The 26,753-nt window shown below is 39.0% G+C and overlaps 1 protein-coding gene across 27 annotated transcripts in view; it reads left to right on the plus strand.

The window, feature by feature from the left end:
- Positions 1–26,753, plus strand: part of SOX6 (SRY-box transcription factor 6) — a 449,851-nt gene that overhangs the window by 400,310 nt on the left and 22,788 nt on the right. For all 27 annotated transcript variants that reach the window (XM_077818342.1, XM_077818361.1, XM_077818360.1 and 24 more), the window contains one exon: positions 5,663–5,771. In XM_077818342.1, coding sequence (XP_077674468.1) covers positions 5,663–5,771 — 109 coding nt within the window. The remainder of the gene's footprint in view (positions 1–5,662; positions 5,772–26,753) is intronic.

Consider the following 26,753-nt stretch of genomic DNA (forward strand, 5'->3'; position numbering starts at 1 on the left):
TATGGATCCCTGTGAACTAATGCCACCAAGTTTTCTCTGAGTTCTACATCTACTGTACTACGTCTTTCAGGGATTTTTATTTTTCTGACTACAAATTGATATGGTAGGAACTATTACAATAGTTCCCACCCCAAAAAAAGTACAAAATTTAGAGATAAGGCTGAAAGTCCATTTGTAATGATTCCTGCTATGCCAAGTTATTGCAAAAGATTCTAAGCAGAGGGTGATTTCACTTTCCAGTCCTAGCTGTAAAAAAGTAGGAGGAACTTGGGAGAATTTATACCTTGACCTTTGCATGATGAAAGAAGGACTTGTGAGTTCTCCCAGAACAATGTTTCCTGATTCATAGTCACAATGGACGGCGGGTTGGAAGGACAAAGTGTCAGTCTGAGCTCTGAAGTGCTTTGTTGTTGTCACAAATAAGTATAAGTCACATTCTTAGGAAATTATAAGATTTTGCTAAGGTGTCTGGGGGATTTATTCTCACAATTCCTGTTAGCATTAATAGGGATAGTGTGAATGAATCCCTAAAAGTTTTGCTGAAAATTTTCCCTTTGATGTTTTGAATGCAGGTGTTTTTAGCTGTTTTTTTTACATTCCACTGCATGTAAACAGCGTAGACCATAAATAAGAAATAAGCCACTAAAGAATTAGTTGAGACATTCCGTGTGGAATAACCTAATTGTAATGTATTTTGTGTCTAAAGATGTGATAATTATTGATAGCGAATTAAAATTGAAACTAAAATACTGTCCTCAGATATGTAATAGCCCCTTAGGCATAAACTCTGTGGCTTCTGTGAATGACCCATATTAATTCAGACTCTAGAAATTGGCTCTTTAAATAAACCTTGGTAACTGCTGCCAAGTTAAACTATTGAAACAAAGAGTATTACATCATTGTCCAGCCATGTCTACTTAAATAAAATGTATTTGTTTGAAAAAAAAAATAGAACAAACCCTTTCACACAAGGATCAGCTGGTATGCCATTTTCCAGTTTAGTCTGAATACACATTTCAGATGTGGAAAAAGCTAGCATGTTGAAATAATTTGAGGCATGGGTATAGTCTGATCAGTCTTGGTAATCCAGAAGGGAGGGGTACCCAGTGTATTATTACATTTCGTATATTGTTTTTCAAGAGATGGATGCAATCAGTCATCTCGCATCTGGTTTGAAAAAACTTGTCTCGCTGGCAAGTAAACTGTTATTTAAGTACACAATCTACTGCACTACTGAAACAGTTTTGCCAAACTTGTCCAAGTATTCTCACAAGCTTAAAGATGGTATAAATATCATTTATAGCAAGTCGTTTACTTCAGACTATATGGAATGCCTTCCTGTTCCCCTGATCTAAGTGTCCCAGTTTACATTACGGCCTTTATTGCTTCTGTTTGATGGAATGATCAGTAAAAATTTAATGACACTATAAAATAATAAAAATGTCATTAATTTACCACGGATCTTGGATGCAGTGGTTGTAAAGTTACATTAATAAACAGAATATTTTTTACAACAAAAAGCATTGTTACGTGGGAACGTATAAATAACACACATAAATTTAAGAGCAATTTTACTGTTAGCACACACATTATTATGGAATAGCCAATAAGTGTATAAAACAAAGTATATAAAATTTTATGAAAATATACTGTGCACATCAAAAATTCAGCTTTTATCTAAGTGCAGAGAAAAGCCATTATTGTGTGCTTACTGTTTCATTGCTGTTCTTCCATAAGATCACAATTTTATATTTGTTTCTAGTAATTTGAAGTTTGCAGCTTTTTTGTAGGAAGGGCATTGCTTCCGCCACTTCTCGGTTGACTAAACCATCCCTTTACCTTCCACACACGCAGGAAGAATTGATAATCCCTGCCACAGAAATGAGGGAAAAGTTGCTAATTTAATGCAAAGTTTAAAATAATGCGTAAGAGGTTGGCTGGCTTGCTCGGTGACTCTGGAAATAAGGGATAATAATCTAGCAGTCTATCTGTCATTGCTGGGGCTGTTCCATCATTGACTGTGATAACATGTGAATATGATGGATGCCACAGTCTTGTGGCTCATAACGTTTAACATTCATCAACTCTCACTAAAGGGGCTTTATCATTTAAATATCTTTATTTAATATGCAACATCTACCTCATACATCATAATTTCAAAGCACTTAGAGAACCAACAGCTCTACAACACAGTGGAACAGACTTTAATTTTTTTTAATAACTGTTATGTTTTTTGCATGTTTGTGACTGACAATGCATAAATAAGTGCCTAATCATGTCACTGAATGAAAATGAAGATTTGGCTGTTGCAAGAAGAATTTTTCCTTCTTCTAATTTTAAAGTAGTGATTAATTTTTACTGTATTTTTAAAATACACAAAAACACAGAGGGCCCAAACTGTGCTTGAGAGAGCTTACAGTTTCAGCAAAAGTCCCTGACCCTGCAAATTTTTAGTCCCGTTGACTTCTGTGGGCCTACTCCCGTGAGTAAAGATTTACAGGATCATATCCTAAGCACTTTCTTGAAATTACACAATTTAAAGTGAACAGCTTTGTATGAATTTATAGCAGATGACACGCAGACAGTATTAAAGGACATTGTCCACCTGTTTAGACTTCCAAAATTACCTTTTGAAAAGGAGGTAAAAACCACACCCTATCCCTGGAAGATACACTTTAACTAAAAACATACAAACAAATTAGCTTTGTGTGTCTAAGAAGCAAAAATATATGTAAACATAGCTTGCATGGGCATATATATTTCCGGCTGCACATACATATGTGTGTGGATGTAATGGGTGTGTGTATTTATTTGTTAATGCGTATGTGCTTATATATATACACCCACACACTTTAAAAATATTTTACAATATGTACATGTAGCTGTTTATGTGGATATAGGCTATGTAGAATTAATTTTCCTTTAGGACTTGTTTGCACTAGGAAAAAGGGTGGTTTTTAAAAATGTATAACTAACTAACCCCTTTTAAAATCATAGTGTAAACAAGGTAAGTAGTGGTTTCACCATGTGTTAGCTGGTTGATGTGAAGCCTACTAGGATAAGCCCAAAAGAAAGGAAAAGGTTGGGACTCAAACAGGTGAGTGTCCCTTTGAATATTAAGTTCATGAAAGCATTTCATATAAAATGTACTAATTCCTCATCCAAATATTGATATCATAAGCATCACTGTGAAGAATATTTTTCATTGAAAAAAATCAGAGACTAAAAAGGCTTTCCAATGTATATATTGAGAAATAATAGCTGTGGTCCATTTTCCTATGAATTGAAAACCAGAGGTTATTACTGAATCATAAGTGGACTTCAGTTCTTTTAGAAGAAAAGGTATTATTATTGTGTAAGCTTTCTCATCTTACTATTTCTGCCCTTATCGTGTAATTTCCCCTTTTCTCCTTCTATGTCAAAATATTGATATTCTTTCAGAAACTTTTTTCCCCCCTTTTTTTAACAGAGAATATTTTCTGGTAAAAAATCAAAGGGAATGAATGACGAGAAAGATACTTCAAATGTACATATGGATATACAGCAGGTTCTGTTGATTTTAATAGTAGAAAGATATTCTCCTTCTTCTAAACCATACTTAACGGTTGTTCTTCCAGGAATACTGCAGATGCCACGTTAACACTCCTTTAGAAAAGGCTTTAATGCAAATATTTGGAAAGAGAAATGGTGTGTGCCAAAAGCTGTTTTTCTTAGTACTGACTTTTGCTTTTATTTTGAGTGCAAATTGTGAAAATCTAAACTAACCCCTCAACAATGGAACAAGGAACACTTGGAAAAAAAAATCATTCCTATCTGCCAGCAAAGCAGATTCCATTCTGATGGTACAGGATTATTGTTAGATTATAGAACATCTTTGGGTATAATGGTTGGTCTTGTAGTGTTAGTTTGCCTGTCTCTAAGTCACATTGCTTCTCTGTGTCTAGAACTCTTACTTTTCATGTAAGCTTCTTTGCTTAAGTTCCCTCATCAACAGATACGTTATATAGGAAAGCTACACTACAAAAACAACTCAATACATGGAGAATGTTACTCCATTATGAAAATGCAAAGCTAACCTGTTAGATGGATGGCAGATTTTAAGAAACTTTTAAAAATACACTTAGTACCTGAAACTCCTCAGCTGCATGTTGTGGTAGTAAACCCAGTGAATCGGTTTTGTGCTGTTTTTTCTTCCCATGTAGATTTAAACATATTCCATGATCTGAAGAATCAAAAGGCTTCCTGAACAATTTGGCTAATGGGAATTAATTATAGAAATATAATGATATTCAAAAATAATCAGATTAGACAGCACAAATGAACTGAGGTTGAACAAATGAGGCACAACAGCCATCAAGTAATTGTATGTTTGGTCTTTAAGAACATTTCTAAGTTTCTAAACATTGTGCAGGAGAGAAAACTCATGATGTTTTCTTCTTATGTCTAAAATGCTCAGTACAGAACTAGGTCATTGAACAATAGACTGAACAGCAATCATCACTCTACTTCTGCATAATGCATTAAGTATAACATGCAGAAACTGTTCGTGGAGCTGAAAGCTGGTATTTCACGTCTGTAAATTCAAGCTGACATGACATTTAATATTGTTTCATAGTAATGAACAACAAGGTTTCATTCATTCACAGGTACAACATAATACCAAGTTTAGTCTGAAGAAGTAACAACAAGGCAAGAGGGAAAACACGTTGTGTTCCTTCAAATGAGAACGCTAAATTAATGATAACCATTGAACACTTAGCTACTGATACAGGGTACTACAGAGACTCACATTCTGAAGGAATATTGTACTGTCAATTGTAGTGCTTTTGCCCTGTAGTTCTTTGATTGAAGATTGGTTTAACACATAAATACCTCCCTTAGTTTTCATTTTACAGTGCCAGGTCCAGCTTTCCTGTGCAGGTCTCCAGCTCTCAAAGGCTTTGTGTTTTTCTAGGAGCAAGCACCATCCTCTCTCTTTTTCAATTCCCATTGAGGTTCAGTTGAAATTCCTAGACAAAATAATAGTATCAATTCTGTCATCTACTATTCCTTCTTTGAATACTTGTCTTTGAAAGCCTCTTGCATAAAATTCAGACTTGTGTTTTCTCAGGGGTACGAATGCAAACTTGGATCTCTTAGTGGAAAAAAAGTGCTTTTTCCATTAAATTAGCAGCATGTTTTAATAGGAACTTTTCTTTCAAGTTCTAAATTTTAGTGTCTCTCAAATGTCGATTGTTTTTTTTCCAGTTTAAGTCACAAAGTTTAGTGGAAAGACAAAGTGTGCAGCATAGATCAGCACTGCTTCCTGCCAAAAGTTTTCTGCGGTTGAATGTACCATCATTTATACATTATAAAGGTGCAGTTCAGCTTAGTTTGGAAGCTTCTATGTACATTTTCACATTTAAACCTTAGGGCCTGATTTTCAGAAGTGCTGAACACTCATCATTCCAACTGACATTGATGAGAGCTCTGGGTGCTCCGAACCTATGAAAATGAAGCCCTCAACTTTATGTTCGAAACTACACTTTTAATGAAAACCTGCTCATTTAATTCACTCAGGAAAATAAAAGAAAAGGCATATGTCTGTACATAAACATACACACAGACATGCAAGTAGGAATAGGCTATAGGGAGCGTTAATAGTATCTCTTGTCTTTTCCAGGAAAGAACACGCTTTGAGAATTTAGGCCCACAGTTAACAGGGAAACCCAGTGAAGATGGAAAACTGGGCCCAGGAGTCATTGACCTTACAAGGCCAGAAGATGCAGAGGGTGAGTTGCTGTTATGAATACATTGGACACTGCTTCCTTAATTCCCACAATGTGACATGGAATGGACACATAGCTAAGTGTCTCCTACTATCTTTAATGGCTAGGGTGCAGCTAAATTCCTGGGCACAAATTTAAACCATTTTGCACGTTTTTATCAGATAGTAACATATACACAGCAAAGGACAGGGAAAAAAACTAAACAAAAATGGTGATACCTTACAGTGTATACTCTGAGCCATCCTGAAACACCATTTGAGATATGTCTGCATTGCACACCGCGCTTGGGCTTGTGGGACCCAGGTCTGTCGACTTGGTGTCTCCAAGACTGTGCTTGAGCGTCCACACTGCATTGTAAGCCTGGGTTTTCGACTACTGAACCTGAATTTCACAGCTGTGATAATGTGTCCGGACTGTATTATAGGTTGTTTATTAGCGGCTCCCTTCCATTACTGTTTGTTGCTTGTGGTTGGCCACCTAAGTTACATAGAATTGTTTCTGCTCTCTGATTCTTTCTGAACAGGAGAATAATATATGGAGAATAATCTATAAATTATTTACAGAAAGACATTGTAGATAAATAATCGGATTGCTTGCCTCCTTATATCTGGAAGCAATGAATCTTAAAATTAATTCAAAACTCCATTTCATCCATTACATGTTCATATTTCTTGAACAGTATCAAGTCAGGGCCTCCTAATTTCACTCTGTGCAAATGCAGATGATATATTGTAACTAGTTTTTCTGACAGGACTTCTCTTTAGTATTTCCTTGGTTTTGTTCATTTCCCCATATCAACCTTCCTCTCCCTAGCGTGCTTAAGCTAGTGTCTTGAGACATACCCTGGTACTGACAGCCTATCCTGTTACTGGATAATACAAGAACAAAATCTTTACATATGTAACTTTTGTGCCAGCTTAAGGACGTGTAACCCCTCCTCCATTTAGAGCTTGTGGGGCAGTTGCGACATGGTGTGTTGCCATGTGGGGAATCTGAATTCATGAAAGGATTCAGGTTACCAGGCTTAGCACTAGCAGCAGAGAGATGTCACTGGAAAGAGGGTGCTGGATGAATCCTTCTGCTGTTCTGTAAAAAAAAGCTGGCAGGAGTTTGAGTGAGCTGCTTATTTCCCCTTCTGACTGTAGAGAAGGTTGACGTTATAGCAGATATTAGTGGTGTACATAAAAGACATTAAAATACCTCTCAAGTTTTGTCCCTTATCCTTGGCAAGTTATCTAAGGGATAACTCTCCCAGCATGGCATGTCTAAGAGTGGCTCATTGAAAATACTATGGTTGAAATGCCAACAATTAAACTATGACCTCTGAAGCACTGTACTGTACAACCAGCTTTTGTTAGTCTCCAAGACTATTTACACTTCTTCCTAATTATAAGTGAGGCTTGTACATATCTTTCCAGTTTTTCAGCATGTCACAAAATTTTTATATGTGCCAATAGCAACCTGTGCTTACACATCTGTCCATTTTAGATTTGAATTGCTAAGGAACTCTACAAATGCATAGTTAATCCCTGGCCTTTTGTAAGAAGTGATATTTGTTCTTTTTTATTATGTTGCCAAGGTCACTATCTCAGTGGAGTGTCACAATTTTGTAATAGCCAGAGTTAGTCTTTTAAGATCTGGCATGTTTAATACCTTCTTTTGTATTGTCTTAGTTGCTCTCTTGTTCCTTTTTATCCCTTTCATTTTTGATTTGGTGATATATTTTGGGTTGCTATGGATGCAGTCGATAACATCTATATGATACTGGTAGTGCATACAGTGTGTTATGTGGTATGACCTACACACGTAAGAAGTCATAATAAAATTACATATTAAGGGGCAAATCTTGACCCCTCTCCTCTATGGAGAGACAACTGAAGCTCCCTGACTCAGGCTGATTCTGTGTCCAGAGCATAAAGCTGGAATCCTGATGGAGTGAGCATGCAGCAGTCAGACTTTTTCCCTGATGCTAAATTCAAAGGCCCAGAAAGGAAGTTCTGTACAGGGTGTCCCTGAATTAAGAAAGGTGTAGAGGGGAGACAGACACAGATAACATTACAGGGACAACCATGAACTCTGAAAGCTCCAATACCTCACAATCTCTGCATGGGGATACAGAGGGACCATGACTCCTGCCCCCTCTGTCAAGCAGGGAGAAGCAGTTGTGTTTCCCATCTAACTCCCCTTCTGATTGCCTGTCTGTCCTTAGGATTGATGAGATTGACACAGAGTGTGCAGGAATTAAAAGCTAACCTAAAATTCCTTCAGGATCTGGCTTTAAAGCAATACCTCCAGTTCCAACACAAAGTCAATTGGACAATTCCAATGCCAATGTTGCTAGTTAATTCCCATTTAAACCAAGGAGATTATCCATGCTTATGTTGGTACTGTATGCAAATAATCCTTAATGCGGAATACAGAGTCAGAGCAACACAAGTTTTGAAAAACAACTACTTTGCTTGTGCATAAACTGCTTTGTACAGATAATTGCATAGCCATTAAAACAAATACAAAAGCCTGCAAAAATGTGCTTTTAGAGCTAAATTTTCAAAAGTCAGTGTCTAAGTGATGCCTGCAAAATTGCACTGCAATTTTATTGCACTCACATTCTGCCGCTGTATATGCGAATGGGTATTTGGATGCACAGCTACCCATTTGTAATGTACAAAAGCCCATTTGAGAATGCAGGAAGTGAATTTGTGAGTTTTGCTGACACATTTTGGGTGCCCATGTTTGGAAACCTGGGCGTTAAAGTCTAAGTGTTTTCTTATCTGGAAGGTGATAAAAAGCATTGTTCGGATATGGCGGTGAAATGACGGCAGACACTGGATGGATTTTAAGCTGCAGGGCACAACTTTTATTAAACTTTAACACAAGGGAGGCGCAATACTCGCCCATCACCTATACTTTCCTATGCCAGACATGTAAGTGGTTTCAGAGCAGGGATTACAAGGTTCATACCGTATAAACTGGAACTCAGGATAGGCTCTCTTCAGCCCACCCCCTGAGGACTCAGCTTGCTATGAGTCCTACCACCTCACCCCCCATAAGGGGGACAAAGGGTCCAGAAGGGTGGGGACTTCAAAATCTGATCCGATCCCATGAGCCCAAGGCCCATCAACCCTGGTCATCTTCTATCCTTTTAACTGCCCTGGAAATGAGTGACAAATCGCGACAGATTAACAGCTAAGCCAAGTACCTCAGTTAGGTCCTAAGCATATTCATACTTAACCTGCTGTGGCTTGAAGGAGCTGTGAGGAAGGTGCAAAACTCCCTGGTCCTCTACTGATTTTCTACATGGGAGAAAAAATTTCTTCTTCACCCCAAACAGGTGGTCAGATAGACCTGCAACATCTGTCAGGCTCAATTCCCACTTCTAGCTCAGGATGGGTAGGGTGGGGCTCCTGGAACAGAACTAAAAGAATCTCTACATGGCCGCTGCTCCAGCATGGTCGGCGGGTATAATAGGCCGGGGAGACACTGTCTCCCCTAGCTCAGCTGCTGCCACGGGACCGCGGTTGTGGGTTAGGTGGGGGAAATTTTTGCAGGTTCTGGGATGACTGAGGAGGCAGTATGTGCTATTCAGCTTCCTGGGTTCATTCATAAACTCCCTAGACTCCAGGGAGATTATTGATGAACCCAGGATGCTAACTAACACATACCACCTCCTCAGTCACCCCAGAACCTGCATGGGGCACAGCAAAAGGTCAGGTTCTTCTTCCGGAAGAGAGAGGAAGAGAAGCGTTTTTTTTAATTTTCGCAAGGCGGCTTTGGGTCTGCGGAGGGGAGGCATGTCTATGGGGGATTTGGCCATCCCAGGGCTACTCTGAGCAGGTTGGGGGGGGCGGTGTCAGGGCTTCGGCTGGCTAGGGGGTCAGGCTCTGGCTGGCCTGGGGTTCCTCTGTCCTTGGGGAATGGGGACAGAGGGTCTCGGGGCTTCAGCCACAGAAGAGGGCCAGGGGGTCTCAAGGCTTTGGCTGCGGGGGGATGACAGGGAATCTTGGGGATTCGGCCGCAGAGGGGGCAGAAGGGGCAGAGCCCGGGCTAGCCTCCCCGAAGTGCGGCTCCACCTGCTTTCCATGTGCTCCAGGTTATATCCCTGGAACTGGGGAATGCTGACAATCAGTACCCCACCTCCCCAGCTGGCCAGTCGGTGCCAGAGACTCCAAGAAGTGGGGAGTAAGTACCTGGAGCCTCTTAGCAAGAGTTTCCCTCCCTTGCTGCTGAGGCTGTCCCCTTATGTTGCCAGCCACATCAAGTTCCCCCACTCAATGTGGGGGTGTGTAGCATTTTGAAGACTGCATTAAAGAACTATATTTCATCACTGTACCAGTTTTTAATATTATATTTATTTTTAAATAGTAAGTAGAAGTGAGCCTTTAATTATTTTATAGACTGGGGTTACTGTTGATTAGTTTCACATTCAGAAAATGAGTAAAATCCTTTCAAATAGTTATTCACATCAACAGAATTTTAAAATTTTTAAGTTATCAAATGTCAGTAGGTTTTTAAAATGCTGACTTTTTAATCACAGACCTTTTAAAGACAAATTTCTTAGCCAGGAACTCCAAATACAGTCCCCTTGTGCTTCAAAACAACCATGTTTTAAGCTCAAGGAATATTTTTTATTATAGGAAACACCAGAAGACCTTTATCCATAGTGCTCTGCTCTGTGCCAGTGTAATAATATTGGACAACAATTCCTCTCTATATTGATACATGTATGATCAGTACAGTGTTTCCAATATGGCATCAACGTGACATGTAAAAGCCAAGAGTCATACTTTCTTTTAATTCTAGGAGTGCCTGCAATACTTGGTTCATTGACCAGAAACTCAAGAAATTATAAGTATCTTCTTTTAGAGGCGGGGATTATAATACAACTATTGAAATTCATTACAGTTGGCTGCCTTGAGATTACAAACCATAATTATGGGATGTCATAAATATAAAGGGAAGGGTAAACCCCTTTAAAATCCCTCCTGGCCAGAGGAAAAATCCTCTCACCTGTAAAGGGTTAAGAAGCTAAAGGTAACCTCGCTGGCACCTCACCAAAATGACCAATGAGGAGACAAGATACTTTCAAAAGCTGGGAGGAGGGAGAGAAACAAAGGGTCTGTGTGTCTGTCTGTATGCTGCTTTTGCTGGGGATAGACCAGGAATGGAGTCTTAGAACTTTAGTAAGTAATCTAGCTAGGTACGTGTTAGATTATGATTTCTTTAAATGGCTGAGAAAAGAATTGTGCTGAATAGAATGACTGTTTATGTCTGTGTGTCTTTTTTGTAACTTAAGGTTTTGCCTAGAGGGATTCTCTATGTTTTGAATCTAATTACCCTGTAAGGTATCTACCATCCTGATTTTACAGAGGTGAATTCTTTACTTCTATTAAAAGTCTTCTTGTAAGAAAACTGAATGCTTTTTCATTGTTCTCAGATCCAAGGGTTTGGATCTGTGGTCACCTATGCAAATTGGTGAGGATTTTTACCAAACCTTTCCCAGGAAGTGGGGTGCAAGGGTTGGGAGGATTTTGGGGGGAAAGACGTGTCCAAACTATGTTTCCCAGTAAACCCAGTTAGAGTTTGGTGGTGGCAGTGGATATTCCAAGGACAAAGGATAAAATTAATTTGTACCTTGGGGAAGTTTTAACCTAAGCTGGTAAAAGTAAGCTTAGGAGGTTTTCATGCAGGTCCCCACATCTGTACCCTAGAGTTCAGAGTGGGGGAGGAACCTTGACATGGGAGAACTTTGTAGACTTAAGTTTCAGATTTAATGATGGTGTCTCCTCTCAGTAAATGGTGGTAGAAATTAAATGTGCTTACCTCAGAACAAGCATACCTTTCAGAGGTGACCTAATGTACAAAACTGTTGTTTAAAATTTGCAACAGTTGTAATGGTTTTGCCCACTTCTGGGTGAAGGCCTGGCAAATGGCTGTAAAAGTTAGCACTATCAACAGCTAATGAAGTGATAGAGCTATTGCTTTATGTACTGTCGACATTGAAATGAGAACTGTGTTTGAAAATGATGTTCATAGAGGATTCAAACACAGTGTTGCCAACTTTTGAATTATTTGGTTTCTTTAAAGCTCCTGGAGTCATATTATTATCTGTAAATCCTAGCTTTCATTTAAAAAAAAAAGATAAAAAGGAAAGTTTCTAGCCCTCATGGTTGGCAGGAAAATCTTTAAAAAGTGATTTGAGTGCCACCTAAAGGCTCAAAAACCAGAAGAAAAATAAAATGAACAATTTTTTAAATTAAAATCTCATGATTTCTAACCCAGTAGCATGTTTTTTGGGGCCTGACTCATGATTTTTGAACAATGGGGATTGGCAGTACTGAATTACAACTAGCCAATATGGACATGACCAAACCCGCTTTGAGCCTAGACAAAGCTGACAGCTGTTTTTGAGTACGGTTCTAACACAGTTTTTCCCCATCCACAATAGCTGGCCAAACTGTGTTAGAATATGAGTCAGCAGCAGCCATATTTGAACCTTATTTTAACTTGTAACAATCAATCAATTTGCAAGTTCCTAGAGGGTAATAAGTAATAGCCAACATGCATGTGTCACAAACAAATTATGCCAAAGAAACCTAATTTCTTCCTTGAACAGGTTCACTGGCCTAGTGGATATGGGGAAAGCAGTTGATATGATATATCTTGATTTTCGTAAAGCTTTTGACACAGTCCCACATGATATTTTCATAAGCAAACTAAGGAAATATGGTCTAGACAAAATTACTATAAGGTGGGTGCATAAATGTTGAAAGATCGTACTCAAAAGAGCTCTTATCAATTGTTCACTGTAAGACTGGAAAGTCGTATCTAGTGGGGAGCCGCAGGGGTCTGTTCTAGTTCCGGTACTTTTCAGCATTTTCATTGATGACATGGATAATGGAGTGGGGAGTATGCTTATACTGAACTGGAAGCAACATAAAATCTGTCTACTGGCAAAAATCAAAATCTGTAATGCTGTTGTTCTCACAGCTCTATGGGTGCAAAACATGGACCCTATTATGAATGGCACATTTAAAAGCTTGACAGTTTCCATTTGCGACCCCTACAACAGTTGCTGGGCATCAAATGGCAGGACTGGGTTTACAATACGGAAGTTCGGTCAGCATCGAGAATCATTTGATCTGCACCCAGTTGAGATGGGCTGGCCATGTAATTCGTATGCCTGAGACCCGTTTATCAAAACAAGTCTTATATTCTGAATTAAGCTCCGGCAATCGTAAGCGTGGAGGACAGATGAACTGCTTCAAAGGCACTATGAATCAAAATCTGCTCAAAACTAACATTTCTGACCTTTGAGCAGCTGGTGAGTGATCATATTGCATGGCCCTGCGCTGTACGGGAATCATGAGAAGAATCGTTTTGAGCAGCTGGAGGCACAGCGCCAGGCACAGAAACAATGTGCAGCTCTATCAACACAGCTAGGCAAATGTCTCTGTGGCTAGTGCAGTAGAAGTTGTTCTCCCCAGATTGATCTACATATGCCCATTTGTACAAACCGTGATTGTCAACATCGTCCTTGAAATCAAGGTGACTAGCATCAGCAGCATCAACATGCTTATAAAATTTATAATGACACCAGCTGGGAGGGGTTGCTAGCACTTTGGGAGGGCATAAAAAATGACCTTGACAAATTGGAAATTTGGTCTGAAATCAACAAGATGAAATTCAATAGACACAAGTGCAAAGTACTTTACTTAGGAAGAAAAAGTACAAAATGGGGACTAACTAACTAGGGACTAGTATTGTGAAAAAAGCTCTGGGGTTTATAGTGGATCACAAATTCCATATGAGCCAACAGTGTGATGTCGTTGCTGAAAAGGCTAATATAATTCTGGAGAGTATTAACAGGAGTGTCGTATGTAACACAAGAGAGGTAATTGTCCTGCTCTGCAAAGAACTGGTAAGGCCTCTGCTGGAATACTGTGTCCAATTCTGGGGTGTTACTCTTTAGGAAAAGTATGGATAAATTGGAGAGAATCCAGAGGTGAGCAACAAAATAATAGTTTTCAAATATGTTAAGGGCTGTTATAAAGAGGACTGTGATCAATTGTTCTCCATGTCCACTGAAGGTAAAACAGGAATTAATGGGCTTAATGTGCAGCAAGAGAGATTTAGGATAATATTAGGAAAAATGTTCCAACTATAATGATAGTTAAGTACTGAAATAATCTTCCAAAGGACACTGTGGAATCCCCATTATTGGAGGTTTTTAAGAACAGGTTAGACAAATACCTGTCAGGGATTGTCTAGGTATACTTGAGCCTGCCTCACTGCAGAGGGTTGGATTAGATGACCTCTCCAGCTCTACTTTTTGATGATTCTGTGTTTTTGTAAAAACCAGTTCACTACTCTGTGAATACAGGTTGTTAGGTTTTCAGAATCTTCTCTTGGTTCAAGTCCTAATCGAGACATTCCTCACGTAGGTGCCCAATTTGTCATTTGAAGTGTGAGTCTTGTACCTCTTATATTGAATCAATGTTTTGGTATACGTACCTGCTAATGTAGTATGTATGGCAAGTATACTCATTACTGGAACAGCTCCTTCTGCTTGCAAGCTTGTGGTCAAGTGCTTTGTTAGTGTTCAGAAAATACTTTAGGGTCTTGCCCTCTAGTGGATGGAGGCCTGCAGAAAAGATACAAGTACACTGGAGATGTGATCCTCATTCATGCAAAATAATTCCTTCTGTTAAAGGGAGTGTAGTTTTTGTGATTCGAGTATGGACTCAGAGTAAAAATTTATGGATTGTGTTCTTGGCACTGCTGCTGACTCATTGTCTGATGTTGAACAGGTGATGAAATGTCTCTGTGTCTTGTTTTCCCATCTGTGAAATGAGAATACTTATACATAAATGCCCCATAGCAGTACTGTGAAGCTAAATTACTTAATATTTTGGTGACTTTTGGATGAAGAGTGCTATATTGGTGTAAAGAACAATTATGAAAACTGTCACATCCTGTATCTATTTGTACCATATCATCAGGGATGTGAAAGTTACATGCGTGGCCTCAAAATTTGCCAGTTGGGATAGCTTGTGCAAAACCTTCCTCCTCACCGCAGAAATCCTTTTTTTGTGACAACTTTGCTGATTCTGGGCAGTTTGTGTTTGTCTGCCTCTCCTTCTTTACAAGGAATTCTAGCTGTGTTCAGTGAACATGCTCTATAGCCATGAGAAGGAGCATGTTAACTAGCTAGACTTCTCACGAGGATACTCAGCCTTCAGGAAGCAAATGATCAGCTGTCAACATTCCCCCCACTACCCAGCCCTTCTGAACATGCCTTGACTGGCTTGTTCCCTTCCCTTTAGTTTCTCCACACTCCTCCTGGCAGCCGGAAAGATGGGATCAGAGGCCCGCATCCACCAGAAGGTGATTAGAGCCCCTTCTTCCTCTTTCCCCACTCTCTCACTCCCCAGTCCCCAATTTTTACTGCACACCAATATTGAATCCTGAATGGAAATAGGAAAAAGCCTAAAATACATGGGAAAACAATCACTCGGGTTTTAAAATTATAGTATACATTAAATATAATACACTTGTTTAAAAAGATCTACTTTCCTAAATGGCCTTTCTGTGCATCTTGTGCTGCCATAGAATATCCAGCCTCTAGTTTGCTGCAGAATTCATTACTGGAGTACTGCTGAAACTAGAGATCCTTTGTGCAGAATATAGCATGCCCTTCAGTACTCAGTTCTGTAAAAATAATAGTGGTCAAATAGATGTGGTTAAATAGATAGAACTGAAGAACAGATATGTTCTGGAAGACGGATTATTTTATTGGAGAGAACATATTGTAGAGTATCATATTATTCATGGGGGCTTACTTTCTGTGATGAATGCAAATGTTCTTTGTATTAAGGCAAAGAAAAGTACCATTTTTTATCTCATGGCACAAGCATGCTGCAGCTAGACACAGCAGGGTCTGTTCATTCATTCAAATGAGCCTAAAGGAGTTAGGAACCCAAATCCCATTGAGGTAGTTGAGTATCTAACTCTTTTAGACTCCTTTGAAAATTCCACCCTCAGTGGAGTAGGTCCTATTCAACCAGTGACTGTCTAATCTATATGTCGTCTAATCTATATGTCTTCTATCTAGATTCTTGTAGTGCGCCCCAAACCATGATACTTCTGATTTGGTGTTTGACTTGGGTCAGCACTATTGTTATTGATTGTGGGGCACAATCACTGCAAAGGAGCGTAACAAATTCAGTGGATAAGTGGTTGGTGGAGAAAGAAATGTACCATGTTTGGGTTTGGTGCAGGTATAGCTAGTCCCCAAGAAACCGGGGAGCAGGTAGATGGTTGCAGCAGCAGTAGTTAGTACAGGTATAGGGGTGAACAATAGGTAATGTGCCTGTGAGGGAAAAGAATACACTGGCTGTGGAAAAGAAAGGGAGGCTGCAAGCTTCAAGGAGGGAGAGGTAGCTGCCTTGGAGAAGGTGAGAGTGTGGAGGAGAGCTGGAGAAGTGGTCAGAGGAAAGCTGAGAACTATGGAATGAATAAAAGAAATAGGCGCCTTTTGTATCTCCAACTACCAGCTTGCTCCCCAGTTTTCAGAACCCCACTGTTCACTTCCTCCACAACCCGTACAAATACACACAGAGACAGGTGTCCTGGTTTTACATTTCAGACTTCAGGGTCATGATATGTAAAGGGCACACCTCTTAAATAAAGAACAGATAAACTTCTTAAAGAGACACATTGGCTGTATCCCTAAAGTTCCAACCTGCTGTTAATGCTGTCTGAGATGATGCCCACTGTAACCTTCCTGTAATAAAGCAACCGTTCCTGCAAAAAGGTGGGCAGCAAAAATCCACATGTGAAAAAAATCTTTTTTTAACTTCACAAAAGGTCAACTTGGATCTGTCAGGGAGAGGTAAGGAAAACAGATTTTTTTTAATGTAAGCAAATCAATCTTGGCAGCCTGCCAACACAATCCAAAACTGTGAGGTAACATGTTTAACACCCTACTAGGCTGAGGTGTAAACAGCAGGTACTACATGCATGACAAAGCATCATCTACTTTTGTGACAGTGCCTCATAAATACTGTGGAAAGAATGCCTCTCCATGCCAGTATTTGTCGCACATAAATATTTGTAATAGTTGCTATGGCAGTTGAGAAAGGAAAGATTAAAATCAGGAAATGGTGAAAGCTGTCTGAAGACAAAGAAGTGTTTCCAGAGAGACTACAGAAAGCTCAAACCTTAGATGCCTTGTTCCCTGTAGTATCTGTATCTGTCTTTGATAAAACTATATTCCCCCAAATGTGCCTTTATTAATTCAAGATGAAATCATTTCTTAATGTCTGAGTTATGGGGCCTGATATTAAGAGGAGGCCTCCGATAATTGTGGGTGCCATTTGTAGCACTTCAACATCTACCTGATTATATCTGAAATTTGGATGAGGGGCCTAATTGACAAGGATTAACTAATAATGTTGGGAATTTAAGGGAAAGCGTTGAGGTGGCCGAGACCTAGGTTCTGAGTCTGATTTTGTGTACTGCAGTATAAATCAGGAAGCACTCCATGAAAGTCAGTGGAGTTCCACTAGTGTAAATGCCTGAAAATGAGATGAGAATCAGGCCCTCAGTCTTTAAGGACTTGGCCCCTTGCTTTCCTGAGGGCAGCTGCTTTATGGACGAGGTTGTTGCCAAACCCCACATACAGTTTTATGGGGGGCAACGCCCACCTCAAGTGATGAATAATCTGAGATGCAGGGTGTGAACCGATTTCCCACTGCATTGAAAACTACTCCTTTCCAGACACTAATATTTAATATACAGGATGGTTCTCACTTTCCAAATTATAACTCTGGCAGTTCTATACAAGAGTTACCTTTGGAGTTTCAGCTGTCTTGTATTTTTTCCTACTGCTAAGCATAAGTATTTCTCATTTGCTGTTTCTGTGCTACAGTAAATGATTCTTTTCTAATAGCACCTTTATGTTAAAAATGATTATAGTAGAATTGCTAATATTATATAGCCACAGTTACAATGCTCTGAATATTATATGGAGGTGCCCATTAGTGCAGTTATAGTTAAGGGCTTGTCACAATTTCCATTATATAGTAAACCATTATTTTCAGAAATTTAGAACAAGGCTATAAAAAATAACTCGAGGCTGAGGCTTTGCACAGAAAGTCTCAGCCCATGAGAAAATTATTGTCACAAATGTTGAGGGCAGTCAGTCTGCTCAGCCTATTTTTAAGTTATGAGACTGAAAAATTAAGTATAGTAGTTCCAGGGTTTAAAACATTTATTTTCACACTCCGAAGGCCAAATTACTCTTGGAAGGAGCTGCCACTCATGTCAGTAGAAATCCAATGGGCCAGATGCTGAGCCCTGCCTAAATCTTCTTTGTGCTGCTTCAGTGATGCAAAAGGAGCTCAAAGCTGTCTCGCACAGGTAGCTGAGAATTCCTCCAGCAGAGGGGAAATCTCAGTTGGTTTAAAGCCACCTTTATACTACCTTCTCTCTGCCCATTCGAGCATAGGTAACAGGGTAGGGATGGGATGAAGAACTGCAATCTGGCTAATCCTCAGCCACTGGAATTGTCCAAATAGAGCCACTCCAGCTTGCATAGCCTTTATACTGCTCTAAATTATAGTGCAGGTTATTTTGTTCTCCAGCAGTGTCAAGATCTTAGGAATGGAAAGCTGGTTTATCGCCATTTCCTTCTCCACCACTGAGTTGCACTGAGCATCTAGCCCCATCTGCACATCCAAAGTGAAATTTTGCTTCCAGAGTACAGAATTTTCTTTATTTCTTTAAATTTAATGTTTTAAGCAGTTAGACGAGAATGCATATTGGGAGTATTTGAAAAAAGAAAAGGAGTACTTGTGGCACCTTAGAGACTAACCAATTTATTTGAGCATGAGCTTTCGTGAGCTACAGCTCACTTCATCAGATGCATACCGTGGAAACTGCAGCAGACTTTATATATACACAGAGAATATGAAACAGTACCTCCTCCCACCCCACTGTCCTGCTGGTAATAGCTTATCTAAAGTAATCGTCAGGTTAGGCCATTTCCAGCACAAATCCAGGTTTTCTCACCCTCCACCCCCCCACACAAATTCACTCTCCTGCTGGTGATAGCCCATCCAAAGTGACAACTCTTTACACAATGTGCATGATAATGAAGTTAGGCCATTTCCTGCACAAATCCAGGTTCTCTCACTCCCTCAAATAAATTGGTTAGTCTCTAAGGTGCCACAAGTACTCCTTTTCTTTTTGCGAATACAGACTAACACGGCTGTTACTCTGAAACCTGGGAGTATTTGAGTGTCTTTCTTAGTTCCTGAAAATATTAAATATTATATTTTAAATATAGCATCTAACTACAGATCAAAGGTTACATTTCAAATGCTCGTGCAAACTTGAGCTTGCAATATTTGTATGGACACCTATTGTACTGCAAAATCCCATATTTTTTAACACAAATCAGGGAATGGCAAATGGGTATTTTTCCATGCAGTTACGCAAATTGTAAGAGCATTTTCCTGTTTTCACCCACAAATCCTGTATAGGTAGGTGCAACCCATTTTAAAAATTATTCCTATGAGTTTTCCAAAGATTTTCTAATATGTATTAACTTTGAACTCATACCCTCGTACTACAGCTGTTGCTTCTCCATCATCATTTATTATTTATTTATTATACTATTGATTATTGGTTTCAGAGTAGCAGCCGTGTTAGTCTGTTTTCACAAAAAGAAAAGGAGTACTTGTGGCACCTTAGAGACTAACCAATTTATTTGAGCATAAGCTTTCATGAGCTACAGCTCACATCACCAGATACAAAGCTTATGCTCAAATACATTTCTAAGTCTCTAAGGTGCCACAAGTACTCCTTTACTATTGATTATTATAATTATTATTACTACCCCCTAAATGTGCTAGGCAAGAAAGAAATGAGACACACACATTCTGCTTCTAGGTTCTTGCAGTCTAATTATAGATGTGACAGAATAAGTAAGACCAGCAAACACTGGATAGAAGAGAATTACTGATATTGATATATTGAATTATGATATATGCTAGGATGTGTCAAATCAATTTGTGGATTGAATACTATAAATGAGCCATTGATGTAATGATTCCAAAATAGATGTTAAAATCTTTTGGCGGAATGCTCTGCATTACAGAGTTTCTTAGATACCCACAGTTATTCCACAGTAGACATGACTTTAGGGAGTTTGTACTGCAAATTTCTGCGTGGCTCGAAAGCTTGTCTCTATTACCAACAGAAGTTGGGCCAATAAAAGATATTATCTCACCCACCTTGTCTCTAATATTCGGGATTGACATGGCTACAACTGCGCTGCATACAACTTCTCTCCCAGAAAGTCAACACAGCATATCTCCTTATAAACCATGTGATAGTTTAATTGTTTGAAGTCATATTTTTGCTGTAATGGGGAAAGAAAAGTTGCTTATTCTCAGTTTTCAGACCCTTTTTTGCCTTCATCTCTACCTAAAAAGAAGTATTTGTAAAATTTGAAGTTGTGCTGCTATTATTCTCTGAAAAGAATGGTCATTCTTTGTTCTCCATCTTAAAATAAAATAAAATAAAATAAATAATGGCCAAGAAATGAATGTGTCCAAATCTGGCAGATCTAGTTTTGGCAAAACTTTGTTTGATATCATGTCTGAGTAAGACTGTAAAATATGTCCCTGTGTTTTAAAAATCAGTATCTTGGTTTATAAATCATATAGGTATCATCATGTCAGGAGGTGTTTGCAATCATGTTGGTATCAGTTCCACTGATGATATATTGGCTCTTAAAGGGCTAATCTGATATCAAATAAAAATCCCTTTCACGTAAATTAGTACTGTTTTGGCTTTGAAACTGATTGGTATAGTATATACCACTATATACAATATATAGTATATACCAGTATATACAATAATGCCACTTAATTGTCATCATAATTGTTCCAAAAAAGCAACTACAATATCAGAGGAGTGTGTCATATCTTTTAATAATAGTAATAATATCAAGCATTAGAAAGTGCTTCAACCTGCATATCTAATCTGTGACAGTTAATACTTTAATTTCAAAATAAACATGAAATGCAAAAAATGATATCAATAGGGAGGCAATGTATATAATGTTTAGACCTGGTGACTGATAATTCCACTCTCTTCACTGGCACTGGGCAAATTGTATGACCTGCAACTCTGACTTTGTCCCTCAGTAAAATGATACCTACTTCAAAAGGGGGCTTTTGCATATGTTTGTAAAGCATTTTGAGTTCCTCCAATGAAAATTGCCATGTGAATGCAAAGACTTTTTATTACAGTTAATTAATTTATTTTCCAGAAATATAAAATCAAGGCTACTTCAGCATCCTTCTTTGTACCTAGAAGTTTCTCAGGTCCCCAAAGACTCATTTTTCATTCCATTTGTGCTACAGCACTGAGAAATAATCTTACCATTGTGGGCTTAAATCAGACTCTGTACAGTAATTTAACACAGTTCTGTATTATTTAATAGATGATTTCATTGTTTTCGAGTGTCTACCATGCCACATTTCAATAAGGGTTAGTTTTGCCATAAAATGTGGTCAAGTAATCTAAACTGTTTGTGTAAACCATCAAGAAAATAGCTGCATTTAAGGGTTTTGATTCATTTGAACTTTGCGGATTTGGACAAAACTGGTTGCTGTTTGTGGAGGTGATAATAGCCTATTTAAAAATATTGTTTCAGAGTTTAAATTCAAGTCACAAATCAGCACTTACACTGTTGAGTGAACTGCTACCACTGATAAAACTTAGAAGACTTGATTTTATTTTACACACAAAAAAATATTTCACTTTTCATTTTTTTAATGGAGAAAAAAGCATGTAACTTGTGTAGGTGTTCAAGTGTATCAATGCTCTGTTTTAATTAAGATAAAGCATTTTGTTTGCATATGTAAAGCAAATGTAATAAAAAGGAAGCTCAGTGCCACCAAAGCTGAAAACAAGGGACTTTGGAAAATATATGCTGCTATATAACTGGCTTAGAATTTCCTTCATTTTGCAAAGCCACGAGCCACATGCATCAGCTCACCGCAAAGTCATTAGGTCTTTTTAAGCTCAGATGAAAAACATTAACAAATACCACAAAAGGCTTTAGTATGGCTCCTTTGTTCATTCACATATGGCAGTTTATAACTCCTGCGCCACTTGGGTCGTGTGTTTGTTTAAGCTGCCTCCATCAGGCCAGCCCTGAAAGAACAAAAGACATCTTGAGCGATCCTAAGCAGGAAATGGGCTAATCTAAACACGGTTTGTGACACTATAAGTAGAATAGAAGAGGGAGGGATTGATTAGTCATTAATGTCCAATTGACTCCATATGGATGTTGCAATAATAAGGCCTTCTTCAACGCAGTAGCAGAGTTATTGAATTAGAGGTTTGTGTTTCCTCAGAGCTGACCTTAGGGAATTCCCTTTTGGTTCTTCTTGTTGATGTTTAAAGAGAATGGAGTCTCTAATAGGGAAAATAGAAGCATTATCTGCAGTAACACTTGCTAAGAATATCATAACTGAGTGTTGCATTAATGTGAGATGTAGCCTCTGCTGCAGTAGATTTTTAATTCTTAGCATTTATTTAGCATGTTTAAATGTCTTCGGAGGTGAAATATTTTAGATCCCATTAAAATGTTACAATTAATTTAATAAATCAGACATACTTTCCTCAGGTTCTTTTCCCTTCCAGACTACAAGTACTGTTCATGAGAAATGTTGGACCTTAGAATCCCAGCTGAATAATATTTGTTTAGTGTTTGGAGTGAAGGCATCCTGGAGACCAGACACTGCCATGCAGGATACCTGTGCCTCAGAGTGGCTACAGACTTCACACCCCTTGGGCTAGTGATTTCTCTGTTCCGTTGTTAGCATTGCAGAGTGTCTCACACCAGACAATTGATGGGAGTAGGATTTGACAGTGGCTCTTTAAGTGCCCGTATATTCTACGTTCCTTGCTGGTAATAAAGTGTCATCTATGTGTGGATGGGGATGTAAAGAAAATAAAGAGGTAAAAAGGCAGAGAAGGGATAAGAAATATGTCTATAAACCTAGGACCTAACTTGGATCAGTCCTTATATTCTGCTATCAAGCAGAAAATTTTGTCACATTTTGCAAAATCAGCTGTATGAATTTGTATTTAAACCTATTCGTTCAATGAAAAGGTATTTGTTGTATTTTTCAACTCTCTAAAGCTTTTGCCCATCCATTAATTTCAGATGTGTTTTTGTTTTTCATGCTTGCAAAAATATCAGACAAGCTGTACTGGAGGCTGCCATCCTCTGTCCTCAGAGGACGTGCAGAACAGAGAGTTGCAAAGTTATTTTTTTTACTCTAACCTATTTTATCCTTACCCATATTCTGGAGGAATCCATCTCTAAGAACAAGTGTATCATTCCAGTTTCAATGCCCATTCAGTCCTCAGCGTCTCTCCTGTAACCAGCAATAGCAATGCTAGTAGTTCATATTGGCATGAAGTATTTTATGATGTGGCCACCAGGGTCTCCTATTTGCCCAAATAAGAGGGCAGGGCAGCACCTGGAGGCTATAAAGGATCAGAGAGATGTTGAAGTTGATAGGAGTTTTGTTATTATCTTCAAGAGAGCCATGCTTTCAGCCACAGAAGACTGTCCCTTCTCTAAAGAGCTTACAATCTAAAAGATAGGACAGACAAACAGATATAGGCAAACAACAAATAAGCAATATGTCAAAAGTTACAGTATAATTTCCCCAACATCCCACTCACATGACAATACTTTCCCCCACCCTCTCCTCTGTCCAGATTCTGACCAAACTTCTTCCCAGCCCTTATTCATAGAAAGCACCCTCCTTCTCCCCTATCTATCCTCCGAGAAAAACGCTTAGCCTCATCTGGTTGTACAAGATTTTTTTAAAGTATAAGTGCTTGGCCGGATCAGGGCCATAGTATTTTAGCTTCCCCTTCATTTTGTACTGTCCTTTGACTATGTTTAGTCTTCATGTGCTAATCCTGAATTTAACTTCTCCAGAGGAGTTAAACACTGTGCATCTACAAAAAGTGATCGCTGTCCTCTAATCTGCTTTTTGTTTTGTATTATCTCATCCATGGCTCAGCCCAACAGAAGCTGAAGAGCTGGAAAGCAAAACAGCCCTATACCCTCAGAAGCTAAAAGTGACACTTCTATAGCCCCAGCCTCTGCTGGGCTGAGGAGTAGATTTCCCTGCCAACTAAGCCAATAGGGCAGCCAAATTTTGTTTTTGTAAAAATTTTGAATCCCAACCAAACTCCTCATTCTGGAAGTCAGACTCCCATTCTGTGGCTGTATTATGAACAGTACATTAGTGAATGGCCCATTCGTCACCACAGACACACACTTGTTTTAACTTTCCCCCAGTTAGTAGTGTATTTGTACATATTATTTTGCAGAGGGATTTTATTAGATAATGATGAGCAAACTCTCCCTATGAATTAGAGCTAAAACCCCTACCACTTTACAGTCTTCCATATCCTTTGCTCTTCAAATTCCAGAATAGTCTCTCTTTTGTTTCTGGCTCACTCATTATTGTAACTATCAGCACAAAACAAGAACGTGGCTTGTAAAACCTGTTGAAATTCTGTATGTGGGTGAAAGAGCTTTTTTGATATTTGATTGACAGATTGAAGTTGTTTAGAGCTGACTTGCAGTTTCAAATATAGTTATTGTTATGGGTTTCAACCTGCAAGACCACATTTTACATCTGCCTCTTTTATATCATTAAAGCCTTAGTTATAACCTCAGTGAACATTAAGAATTTTTGCTCTCCAGTTATACCTTTTGCAAACAGAAGCATTTTCTGTAATGTATAGTATATTGAACATACTCCTGCACTTGTGGGACGCTTAGGACAGACAGGTTGTGTGATTGGTAATTATTTTTAGAAGCTCATTTTGCACAGATTCTTTTGTGAGAGCCCTTGGGCCTAGCTGCACATATTCACTCAAAGATCAAGCAGAGAAAAGCTCAACTTTCTTCAGCTGCCTTTTCCAATCCTTCAGGTATGGACTTGCTCAAAGTAGATGCATCAAAAACTTTGTGTCCTTTTTGGGATGTTTGCAGTTTACTACTACTGTAATTAAGAATCATTCCCTAAAAAAATAATTTAAAATAGATTACAAGGGTTGTAGTTTCATTTTCCTATTCCAAATTATAATCTCTCGAAATAAAGAATTCAGTCCTACAAATGTCCTATTGAAGTATAATGGACGTTTTCCTGCATCGGAACCAGAGGATCAGGCCAAAACTTTATTAGAAAGACCTAAAGACAAACTCATTGGCCAACTGTACATATTGGTGCAATCAAAAATGTATAGAGTTGTTTCCTAGCGATGGCAACTGTAGATAAACACAGTTGCTTGTAAATGGCATGGTGTGGCAGTTATGTAAATCAAGACATGATTTTCAAAATAAATTGTATTTTAAATACTAATTATTTTTTTTTAAAATAAGTTTTGAAATTTTTGTGGTGTTATTATCTTGGTTACTTCTGCAGGGACAAAAGCTGACCAGAACAAGGGAATTCAGTGTTTTACTTTTAGAGACTATATAATGCATTATACCTCTCCAAAGTAACTCTTTTCATTTGTATACAGTGCTCAGAGCTAAAGGTTGTTTTCCTGATTCCTCCTTTGGTGTTATATGAGCATGTTTTGCATGCAGTTGTGTTAGACTACAGTAGTTTCCTCCTTTATTTAATTATTGATCATTACACTGTAATTACAGACATCAGGAGCCAGATGCTCCCCTCTGCTTATGCTGTTGGAGTGGAGTGATATCACTGGAAATATGGCAGGGAGTGTGAAGTTGGGAAGCAGTGTCACCTGTCTCCTGAGAACAGGGAAACCTCACTTCAGAACTACTGCAAGGTAGCAGCAGGGAAGGAGCTTGTGAGGCAATCCAGGGATGGGCCAGTAGATCCACCACTATGTGGATCTACAGGCCTCAAATCTGATGATGCGGAAAGGCCCCGCGTACAATCATGGGCTATAGTGGCAGTGGAAGTGTTAAGCAGCCATCTGCATCATACCAGTAGGTTGAGAGAAGATTCCCCCCCCCACACCTTTCTTAGATATTCTTTGCCAAATCCATTTATTTGTATAGTAGTGGTGGGATGTATGAGTGCAGCACTTGGCCCAAGGATAGATAGACCCTCCCTTTCTCCATGTCTGGTAAACAGAAATTCTTGGAAGGTTTGTGGCAACTCCCTCATGATTAAACCCTCCCATAAATTCCTGCCACTTGCAGTCTCTTCAGTCTGTGTCAGACTTAAGGGAAGCTGGCAGAAAGGTGGGAAGGAAGCTCATTGGCACTGATCCAGCTAAGTACTTGGGCATGTGAGTAGTTCCAAGGAGCATTTATGCGCTTTGTTAGGGATGTGCTTAAGCACTTTGCTGAATTGGGACTACAACAAGGAAGCAAGTTAATGAAGGTAGAAGGTGTAAAATCATTATATATGTCACAGTTCAGGGCAACTGCGCCTGTATTTACCCTCCATGGTTCACCAAGGGCACCCACTTTAAGGTTCCTAGATCCTCAGCATAGAGACCCATGTCTCTCTCCCTCCTGACTGGGATTTTTCCAGACTGCATAGTTCTCTGTCAACGATGTATATTCCCAGCATGCCAAACTGCCTAAACCTACACACACACACTAAAATGTTTATCAGAGGTGACCCTAAGCTCAGGTTCTGTTAGGTATTAATTCTTCAAAATCCCACAACTGGGCGTTCCATGTGGTTACAAGTTCATAACTGTCTCAGATTCAAAACCAGAACAACCATGAATAGCTCAGGCCAGATCTACACTCAGAATTTAAATCGGGGAGGTGGGGAGATGGACTAACTACGTCAACAAGAGATCCCCTCCCGTTGCTGTAGGCCTACACTGAAGCTCTACGGCTGCGCTACAGCATTTCAAGTGTAGACACGCCCTTAGGCTTTC

This window comes from Eretmochelys imbricata, chromosome 6 (genome assembly GCF_965152235.1).
Source record: "Eretmochelys imbricata isolate rEreImb1 chromosome 6, rEreImb1.hap1, whole genome shotgun sequence".
Classification (NCBI taxonomy): Eukaryota; Metazoa; Chordata; order Testudines; family Cheloniidae; genus Eretmochelys; species Eretmochelys imbricata.